At 34.2% G+C, this 11,594-nt stretch overlaps 1 protein-coding gene across 1 annotated transcript in view; it reads right to left on the bottom strand.

The window, feature by feature from the left end:
• NBEA (neurobeachin) overlaps positions 1-11,594 on the bottom strand; it is a 685,485-nt gene that overhangs the window by 598,876 nt on the left and 75,015 nt on the right. Inside the window, exons 7-8 of the mRNA XM_077752635.1 lie at positions 2,850-2,969; positions 80-226 (exon numbers count right to left, since the gene is read on the bottom strand). Of these exons, the coding sequence (XP_077608761.1) occupies positions 80-226; positions 2,850-2,969 (267 nt within the window). The remainder of the gene's footprint in view (positions 1-79; positions 227-2,849; positions 2,970-11,594) is intronic.

Below are 11,594 nucleotides of genomic sequence, written 5' to 3'. Positions count from 1 at the left end.
CTCTATATTACATTGTATCACATTTCACATAGAATTCACATAAAACTTTCCACAGAATTTATAAGATCATTATTACTACCTTATATCCAGGTCCTAACTGGTGAATTGCAAATATCTGCGCAGGGTTGAGTGCTTCACTGAATACATACACGGCACCAAGCTGACCACAGAACACCCTATTTGCATCAGCAGTTTCTGAAGATCCGAGAAAGCACTTGTCATAGCTCTATTTTTAAAAAGTCACAAAGAAATCAATGTATTATTTTGTAATGATAAAATATTTAAGGATATCTGCCTTCACTGTCATGTATACTTTCAAGTATAACAATAATATCAGAAAAAAGCATCACTTAAGACTTTATGGAATATTTACCTAATAAATGCCAGCTAAAATTTTTCCAAAAAAAGTAAATCAGTTAAATATTTTGTATCTATGTAAAAGTAAAACAAACAATAACCATCTACTCAATAATCAGTTGGCCACTTTCGCAAATGTTATACTTAAAGGTAAAAGGGCTTAAATTTCTATTTAGAAAAGTAAAACTAATTTCAAAACTCACATGCTCTAACAACAGGCCATATATAGAGAGAGATTCACCTGAATCAGAGAATGACAATTCCAAATTTTAACCATAACACAGAAGGCTTACTTTTAGAAACTACCTAATTTCTCCACCAGGGATATATATTCCTCTGTTTCTCCAAACAAAGCAAGGAAAATCACAGTGAAAATCACTTCCCTCTCTCCCATTCAGTAGGCATTATGCAGAACCAAATAAATAATTATCACCAAAGTCTGCTGGCTAACGCAGATGGTATGGTGCTCTCCATCTGCAGAGTTCAAGACCTAAGAAGCCACATTTAAAATCCTTCCCTACTCTACTTCTCTAAATCTCACCTAATACTAGGCCCTAGTTTCTTTTGCCCATTCCTTTGTACTGATAAGCATGGCATTATATATGTATGAAATCCCTTTGGTGTCTCCATAGAATAACAAAATATTTCTGAATGAATTATAAAGATAGAAACTCTTCATCAAAAACCCAATCTGTAATTAAAACTATAGGAACTTAAGAGTTTACTCCACAAGGTCTATGTAAGTAAGTGTTATGGCCCAGGCCTCTTCATTTCTTGGTGTACTATTGCAAATAATTCAAAAATTGAAGTCTTCCTTCCCCTCCTTCTTTTTTTTCTTTTCCTTTCATTTCTGTCATTCTAAATATAACTGTAGATTTGGTGACAGCCAAGAAGGTCATTGGGGTTACCGCCACTCTAAAATAAAAAGTCTTCCCTTTGGAGGGCAGAAAGTAGAATTTCATCTGTGTATTCTAATTCTGACAAAATCATTCTCAAAAATTTACTAAGACCCAACTATGAGTTTCTAGAACAAAAAAGCAAACTTGTCCTATAAATGAACATATAGTAAAGATTTTAAACTTTGACAGCCCCATGTGGCTGTTACACAATCTTTCTTGATTTTTTGTCTGTTTGTTTGGGTCCTAAAAGAAAGAAAAACCTTTAAAATAAAAAATAAAAAAAAAAAACAGTATTCTTAGCTCTCAGGTCATGTGAAAACAGGTCAAGGTTCAGATACAGTCTGCAGGGAGTACTCTTTAAACCCCTGACCCTGGGAAAACATGGACTATCGACACAGTGCTATTTAAAAGAATACAAGAGAGAACAAGAAGAGACCCCTGCCCTTGAAATAAAAGTCTGCAGAGATGTAGACAACACTGAGAAGTGTATTTGGTTCAAGAGAGGCAAGTTTTTATAAAGCCAGCTATGCTGGAATGATTGTGTATTATTGGGTTTGAAGGTAAAACTTCTGGCATTTGAACACATGCCAGGCTAATGACAAGGTAAAGCCCAGAACAGAGTTCTTGAGGGTTTAACTCTAGATATGCTCTCTCCTAGATACAACTGTATTACCTCCCTCATCACTAACATGCTAGTCAAAACTAGTATTACCTGTTTGCTATTATTACAATAGGTAATTTAATTGATCTCCATGCTTCTGCCATTTTTTCCCTTTAGAATATTCTCAGTGTTGCAGCCTGATTGACATTTTTAAAATATGAGTCAGGATCATGCCACTTGTCTGCTAAAAACCTTCCAAAGATTTTTATGCTGGTTAAGGTGGGAAAACCGAGATACTATGTTTGTGTATGACGCCCTGCATGATTTCACCCTACACTGTCTGCCTAAATCTTACCTCTTAACATGTTTCTGTCCATTCCTCCTTCTGTTCTAGACAAATTGGCTGCTTATTTTTTCAATTAACTTTCCATTCTGCCTCAAAGGCTCTGCACTCACTGTTTTCAGCGAATGGGATATTTCTCCCAAATATCCACATGACTTGCTCCCTAAACTCTTCTCACTAAGATCATCTCTGTACCATCTGGCTTCCTCCTTCCCTACCCCTATACTTTCTATATCTATTCCCACTTAGTATTTCCCCACAGCATTTATCATTATTTTGTAGTAAATAATACTGACTACATGTTACACTGATTCACTGTGTTTCAGGTCTTCCTTTCACATCCAAATAAGGTGTATGACACCGTGTTTAATGCTTGAAATTCTGGAAAAGAATAGAATATTGCATGGATGTTTCTGACCTAATACTTAATAATATATTTGAGTAATTTTCCTTTTCTTTATCACTAATCATCTATTTTAGCAAAATCATTATACTAAATTTAAGACATAAAATTCATTTAACTGAATAAAACTTTCAAAGTACAACTATTAAGTTTCTACCAAACTATTATAAAATTCATGTCATGAATAGTGATAGATCACACACTCAAATACATCAAAGCACAGATTAGAAACAAAAAAAAACTTACATCATTTGTGTTAACATGCCAAGCCATATCACCATAGGATACCAGCTGTCCATTAACATAACACCGAATTTCACTGTTCCTCCATCGATTATAAATGTGGACAATGCTGATCATGTACCACTTAAATAAAAAAAAATAAAGATCTTGATATGAATGTTTAGTCATTACCTAAAAAGCAATCATAACAGTCACAACACACCTTAAGAAATGGTTAAAAGAATACTAATAGTTACACATTACCATTTCAAGTTCCCCCTCATATTTCTCATTTTGCAGATGAAAGAAGTGACTGATAAAGAATAAATCTGTGATGGAGACAGACCTAGAATGCCTTGAACTATGGAATGACACTCCTATTAGACCAAGATCCAAATATCATGGAAATACAATTATATTTGGTTTATCCATTTAATAACATTGATATTGTACCATAAGTCTGACCAGACAGACCACAGGTTCAGCTCTTCTGGAATTCATGGTGTAGTGAAAGAGACACAGAATCGACAAGTAAATAAAGATAAAATGACAATGATTAGTGTGAAGGAAAAAAATAGCATAAACTGAGAAAGATTAACCTTGATTCTATTTTGGGTTGCATGGCCAGGAAAGGTAAGTCAAAGGAACAACATTTTAACGTTTATTTACTTTTTTAAAGTAATTTGTTAATGATTTATTTGTTTGTTTATTTTGAGAGAGAGAGAGGGAGGAAGAGAGAGAGGGAGGAAGGGAGGGAGGGATAAAGAGTAGGAACAGGAAAGGGCAGAGAGATAAAGAATTCCAAGAAGGCTCCGTGCTGCTAGCAGGGCTTGAATTCATGAACCATGAGCTCATGACCTGAACCGAAGTCAAGAGCTGGACTCTTAACCAACTGAGCTACCCAGGCACCCCCAACATTTTAACATTTATAATAAGATTTAGGTGGTTTCATTTCTACAACTCAGACTTATTAGGTCCAAGAATAATTATATATATTTAACTTAATAATATGTGAATATTCATTAGGAATCAAGGAATAAGTCTGTATTAAGTTTTAACTTTATAGTCCTAGTGTCAACCAAAAGAATTCAACAGTATATTTTGATACAGAATGATTTAATTTCTGCAACAATTTGTGGATCCAGCCCTTACTATCTTTGACACTTAAGGCCAAGAATACTTAACCTAAGGCCAAGAACAGAGAAATATTTTTCTAAAATATAAAAAAATACAAATGATTTATAGACACTTGAACAAGTAGGCCTCCAGTGTTTAAGAAGAAAAAATTTAGACTTAGTTTCAACCCCCCCCCAAAAAAACATGAAAATATATAATGCAAACTTTGTTTCCCAGATTACTTAAAAGCACTATTCATTATTTCATATGCTATATTTTGAAGAACTTAAAGCTGTAATAATAATAATTCTCAGCCACTAAAATATTAGCTATTTCAAGGTATCTGAAATACTTTGAACAAAATTCACTTTAAAAAATAAAAATAGTGCACTAAACAACTCATGGAACAGCACAAACAATATTGTTTCTCAATTATAAAAATAAAATGTTAGGTGAAACAATTCAATCCTTAAAACACATGTCTTTTTTAAAGTTGTTTCATTCTAGGTAATCTTTAATTATTGCAAAGGAAATCTTCTACTTGATCAGGAAGCAACATGGTCCTGATTAAAAGCAATAGAAAATCTTTAAAGTCAGTCATTTAAGCATTCATATTTCTAAATACTACACAATTATCAAGAAGCCATAAAAACTGAGCTTCATATAAATTTGAGAAAAATTTTATAGACGTTTACATGCATAAGAATTCAAATTTACTTATATGACCCTCCTTGAGTTTGAAAATTTTCCACCAGAATGTCATCTAGGTAACACAGGAAATATAACCTTTATTATTTTGGAGCAAAATCTTTAGAAATTTTAAATTTCTAACTATCACAACAGCCAAATTATGGGAGGAGCCCAAATGCGTGCTTCTGGGTATATATATACATATATGTGCATACGTACATGTAAATATATACGTGTGTGCATATAATACACATATATGCGTAATGGAATATTACTCAGCCATCTAAAAGAATGAAATGTTGCCATTTGCACAATGTGGATGAAACTAAAGTGTATTGTGCTAAGTGAAGTAAGTCAGTCAGAGAAAGACAAATGCCATATGATTTCACAAACATGTAGAATTTAAGAAACAAAACATATGAACATAGGGGAAAGGAAAAGAGAAATAAAATAAGATAAAAACAGAGAGGGAGGTAAACCATAAGACAGTCAACTATAGAGAACAAACAGGGTTGCTGGAGGGGAGGTGGGTAGAGGATGGACTAAATGGGTGATGAGCATTAAGGAGGGCACTTGTGATGAGCACTGGGTGTTATATAAGTGATGAATCACTTTTATTCCTGAAACCAATTGACACTATATGTTAACTAACTTGAATTTAAATAAAAACTTTAAAGAAAAAAAGACATTTTAAATTTCTAGATAGAATACATATAAACAAATGTCTATAAACAGAAAAGGATTTCCTATTATCCAAAGACAAGTTTAAGATAAATAATATTGGATATATATTTATAGGTACTGGTATACTTGATATAGGAAAACACTTATTTAACAAATATTTATTGAGTTCTTTCTGCTATGTACCAAATAATTTAGGGAGCTGGGCTGTGCAGTATGAACTTTAAATTCATATAGATAAAAATCTGAGTTCCCAGGTTACAAGGGGAATGCCTACTTTGTGGAGTGACTGTGAACATTATAAATAAGAGACAGTGTATGAAAACTATGAAGAATAGTTCCTAATACATATTGGGCAGCCATTAAGAAGACAGCATTCACTAAATATCTGTTTTTTACCTACTATTTCCTTTTGATGAGATTTTTTTCCTGCTAAAATTGACATTTAATCCTCAGAGTCATTCATTTGTTCATTGAAGAAATTTGCTGAGAGTCTACTTCATGCCCAGTATCCCCCAGACTGTGGGCAGTGTTAACATATACACCTTTAAGGAGGGTTCACCAAAAAACAAACATGAAAGCAATTACAAAACCATGGAAAATATCTAAAACACAGATATGGGGGCAAAAGAAGTAATGACTAACTGAGAGCAGAAGGAAAAGAAAAGACAAATGGAGAAGGAAGTCTAATAGAGAAGAAGTCATTGAAAGAATAAAATGAAACTTAAGACAAAGCTTGAAGGATAAGTACAAATTGCTGAGTAAACAGGGGGGAAAGAGAAATCTTAATACTTTACATACAGCACAGAACCCTGAGAAAACTTTTCTCCGTGTTTGGATTTAGACACAAAACAAAGATCAGTTTATAGAGACTTGCAGGATGCCTTTAGTAATCTGCCTTTGTTTTCTTCATAATGTCATATCACTAAGGAATTTTGAGCAGGAAAATGGAATGATCATCTTCATAATATAGAAAAATAACTGGTAGTAGTGAGTAAGAGGGAGAGTTAGGCAAATCTGGTTAAAGATAAACCTCCAAACTACTGCAAAGGTTGAGGTAAGAAAACTATAAAAGCCTAAATTACAACAAAGACATTGGTAATTTAAAAGAATGGGGATAGAGACTAATTAACAAAACTCACTGAAAGTGCTGATACAGAAAAGGGAAGTCTAAAGATGGTTTCCAATTTTTCACTTAAACTGGTACTGGTATCATTAACTTAAGATAATTAATACAGTTAGCCAGTTAATTAGCCAGATAATAAGATGTGGAGTTACAATGAAAGAGTTTGCTTTTGGTCATAACACTGATATTTGATAAAGCTGATGGATGAATAAATGAATGCACAGCTGAATGAACGAACTAATCTCAGTGAAGGTCACAGCAGTTATAGGAAAATTAACTTTAATGTTCTCTTTCCATGGTACATCAATATATACATATAACAGACAAGTGCCTTTTCAATTCAAAAGAACCTAATGTTGAACATAATATTTTATATATTTTTGCTTTATATTTTAAAAGAAATGGGAGGAAAATTGGAAACTATGTATGCATAGTGATATTATGTACATCTACTGAGGTCTGCATTTAGTTAAGACTCGAAAAGAGATCTTGAAAAGGATACCAAACAGGAACAAGAAAAAAAAACTGTAATAAGAATAGGAAAATATAACATGATATTTATACAAATATCAATAGCAGCAAACACATATTGAGCACTTAGTAATATGCTAACAGTCTACTGTGGACTAACAATTTACTGAATTTTCACAACGTCAAAGATCTGGTAAGTGGTACAGCTAAGAAAGCAAAAGTTTTAATATAAAGATTTCTTTTAGAAAGGCCGGTTAAACACCTTATCAAAGGATTACACTTTAGGGCATATCCTGGAAAAATAAGAAAGAAAAAAAGAGAGAACACACTTATCTTGAATAACGAAACAGTAAAATAGAGTATTTATGGTTTTTAAGGTTTATGAGCATCTATGGTTTTTTAAAACCTCTATCACTCCCTGGCCCTTTTCCTACCAAGACTCCTTAGAATCAACATATATAGAGCTCTTACAAATGGGAATGTATTTCTCACAAGGAAATAGTGTGAAGACATGAAAGAGAGGGAACAAGTGGGTTAAATTGCTTTTTATTGGTTAATGACAATTTTATTTAGTTCTTAACTTCACCCTAATTTTCCTTATACTCTTCAAATCACTGTTGATGAAAAAAATCACCTAGGGCATTTGTTAAAAGCATACTTCTAACATGGAAATTATAATTCCAAGAATCTGTATTTATAACAAGTTCCCACTGAAATTCAAAATAGTTTGGCACATTTGGCAAACTCTCCTGGGTCTCATCCCAAATCTAATAGATCGGAATTTCTTGAAGAGAGAGAACTGAATTTATATGAAAATCAGTGGGATTTGTATCAAGAAACAAATAACCTCCATTCTAATGTATGAATTTATAGAATCATTGCTTTTAAAGCTATTTTCCACGTATATATTAATGAATGATTGATACACTGATATTCTTTTTTTTTATAATTTCTTTTTTAAGTTTATTTATTTTGAGACAGAGAAAAAGAGAGCACAGGGTAGGGGCAGAGACAGTGGGAGAGAGAGCAAATCCCAAGCAGGCCCAAGGTGGGCCTCACAAACTCCAAGATCATGACCTGAGCTGATCAAGAGTCAGATGCTTAACCAAATGAGCCACCCAGGCGCCCCAAGCTAATATTCTTTAATAGAAACAGTTATTACTATCGCTTAAACATAAAGCAAATATTTTTATTAGACTCAGGTAAAATTTTTTAAATATATATTTGAAAACTCCATCCTAAATAATATTTTCTTCAATAAGTGGCAAAACACACATGGGATCATGAGCAAACAAATAAACAAACAAACAGAAAGAAAAGGAAAGGACATTCTGCCTGTCACATGTGGTCTCATCATCTGTTATGTTCCTGCAGATAAATATTCCTGTGGATAAAAAGTAAAGTGTGCTCTTAAAGAAGGTGGACAATCTCACTGTCAGGTATCCAAAAAGACCCTTGAACTTGTAAGGGATAACTGGCCTTAAATATGTTGAAATAGGAACTCCTATCCTCTGTCTCTTTTTATTTTAAATTCTGGACTTTCAAATGATTGGTTACTCTAACACAAACATAGAGTCCAATAAATATCCAAGAACATTTCTCTAGAAAAACCCCAGGTGATAGTGAATTATATCTTATAAGTCTAATTCTATAATATAGTTGCACACTTTTCATTTTATCTTTAGATCTTTAGAGCAGACTTTTTAAAATTTATTTATTTATTTTGAGAGAGACAGGGTAAGAGAGAGAGAGAGGGAAAGAGGGAGGGAAAGAGAGAGCATGAGCTGGGGAGGAGCAGAGAAAGAGGAAGAGAAAGGATCTCAAGAATGCCCCACACACTGTGAGCACAGAGCCCAACACAGCTCTGTGAACCTCGAGATCATGACCTGAGCCAAAGTCAGATACTCAACCAACTAAGCCACGCAGGCGCCCTTACAGCAGACTTCTAAACACATTATCAGGGCACCTGGGTGGCTCCGTAGGTTAAGCATCCGACTTCAGCTCAGGTCATGATCTCACGGTTCATGAGTTCGAGCCTCGTATCAGGCTCGGTGCTGACAGTTCAAAGCCTGGAGCCTGCACTGGAGTTGGATTCGGTGTCTCTGTCTCTCTCTGCCCCTCCCCTACTTATGCTCTTTCTGTCTGTCTGTCTGTCTCTCTCCCCCACTTATGCTCTTTCTGTGTGTCTGTTTCTCTCTCAAAAATAAATAAACATTAAAAATTTTAAAAATTCCTAACACATATCAACCTGGCCTCTGGATATCTATATTCGGAGGTCTACCTCAAGGGCCAAAACATGAACCACAGAGCAACATCCCCCTTCTTGAAGCCAGCGTTATTGAAGAACAGAAATTAATGGAAGCTTCAATCTCAGGAAACAAGATTCAGAACTACTAGGATTAGCTTAAACTCCCTCAAGAAAACTCTCTGTATTACCAAAACTGAAGGCTTAGCACTCGACCTTTTAAAAGAGCTAATTATGTATAAACCCATCGTGCATGACAGGCACCTGCATACAGACTACTGTGAAGTCTGAATCTCCAGTCTACAAACTTGTTCTCTTGTCTAAGCCAAACACGATTAGAGGGGAGAAGAACAAGAAGAGGAGGAGGACGAAACAGGGGAGGGGGGTGGGAAAGGCAGGGGGCGACGGAAAGGATGAGCAAAAGAGGAGGAGGAGGTAAGGGGGGACAAGAGAATTTGGGGGAGGGGGAAAGGGAAGAGGAAGAATAAGGCAGAACCGTAATTAAAGCAGAATTTCTGCAAATGTTCTTCAAACATCATTCCTCACAACTGTAACTGAAGTCACATAAAGCTCATATAAGTCTGCCTTTGAATGTATTTTGAATTAATAATATAACTTGAAATTGCTTAATATTTTCATAAATGTGCTAAAAATTGAAAACATGCATTATTTCTATATAACATATAGTAAAGTTATACATTACATAGATTATATACAGTGACACTGCACACAAAATTATATATTCTATATAGCAAAATTTTAGGATCAGAATAAATATATAAGAATATGTCAGTGGTTGGAATTCTAAGTAATTGTATTTTCTATTAAACCTGTGCAAAACACAGTCTCAAAAAGCAGAAAATCTCTCTTAATGCTCATGGATAAAGCTCTAGTTCTCTACAATTCCAAATATTAACTTAGTTTTGCAGTGTACATTACTGTGCTGAAATAATAAGAAAAGCTGGTAAGCTTTTGATTTTAAATACGTATCACATAGGAAGTAACAATCTCAATGACTTGATCTTTGTTCCCATGACGACCTTTCCTCTTCCAGCCACATGGAAAAGCTCTTTGGCATCTTGCCTTGTAAAGAAGCACTGACCACAAGGAGGCCCAGGCCTTCCTTCCCATTTTGTTAATAGTAACATGTCATTTATTTTTATACCACTAGAAAATAAACTGCTCAACAGAAATTAGCTGTCCAGATAAATATAACCTACTCCTTCAGGCAACTCCTTTTTGGTTGTTAAAGCACATTTTATTCATTTATCCAACATATATCACTGGCAGTCTACCAACTTCAAAACTCTGTGGCAGGTAAATGAGGGAATACAAAGATGAATCCAACACATAGCTTGATTTCAACAGTTACTTAATTATGCACATATAAATGAACAATAAAGGTTTAAAACAAATAACTGTTGTAAAGACACTGAAATAATATACTATGAGAAAGATTACATCTGAGAATAAGGAAAATCAAGGACAGAGTCCATGGAAATAATGTTATGTGAAATGGAACCTAACGATCAGGTGAGATTTGAAGACCTACAGCTCAAATGAGGAGACATGTAAATGTTTTCATGCCAGAGACTGAACATTTGAAAAGGAAAAAAGTGAAATACATATAGTAGCTCTGTTTTGACAGAATAAAGGGTATAAGCAAAGAGCTGAAAATAAAATCCAAATCATGAAGGACTAGGCTAAAAATGTTAACTCATTCAATAAATTAGTTGTTAGTAAGAAGCAAACGACTGGTTTGAGCAGTGGAATAATATGATCAGGAATATAAATCAGATATTAGTGTGTGAAATCATGTGGGAGAGGAGGAGACAAAAGACCCAAGATGAAGAGGGAACAATATGAAGAATTTAAGCAGCAGGTAAGGAATTTTTTTTTTTAAGAAAGACAGATATATTACAGAGATACAAAGTAAAGGACTGGAAAATTGAACTGATATAAAGATCAAAGAGGGGATGAAGAAGAAAAATGACCCAAGTCCCCACTGTCATGAAAATGGTAAGTTTCTTAATCTAAACAAGAGACCTAAGAACATAATGGATATAAGACTGGAGATGAAAACTTGATGTTACATATTGTGAAGTGGAGAGGCCAGAAAGACATCCATGTGGCAATATCTTTTGGTAGGTGAGAATAGAGCTTGGAGATAAGAATAAGAGTGGGAATCTATCATGAAACTTAATAAAAATTCCCAAAAAACATAATCTCCACAAAAGCAGGAATGTGGTCTGTTTTGTGCACTGTCACATCTCTAGTACCTACAACAGTGTCTGGAACTCAGTAAATATTCAATAAGTATTTACTTTAAGAATGCCATAAAATAGATCACAGCAAGTGAGCAAGTGAGACACATACTGCAAGAGGTCAAGAGCCTGATCTTTTTATGTGAAAAGTTAGACATAAAAATAAAAAGAAAATG

Source organism: Crocuta crocuta, unplaced genomic scaffold (assembly GCF_008692635.1).
Source record: "Crocuta crocuta isolate KB4526 unplaced genomic scaffold, BGI_CrCroc_1.0 scaffold190, whole genome shotgun sequence".
Lineage (NCBI taxonomy): Eukaryota > Metazoa > Chordata > Mammalia > Carnivora > Hyaenidae > Crocuta > Crocuta crocuta.
This window is presented reverse-complemented; position numbering and strand designations above follow the sequence as displayed.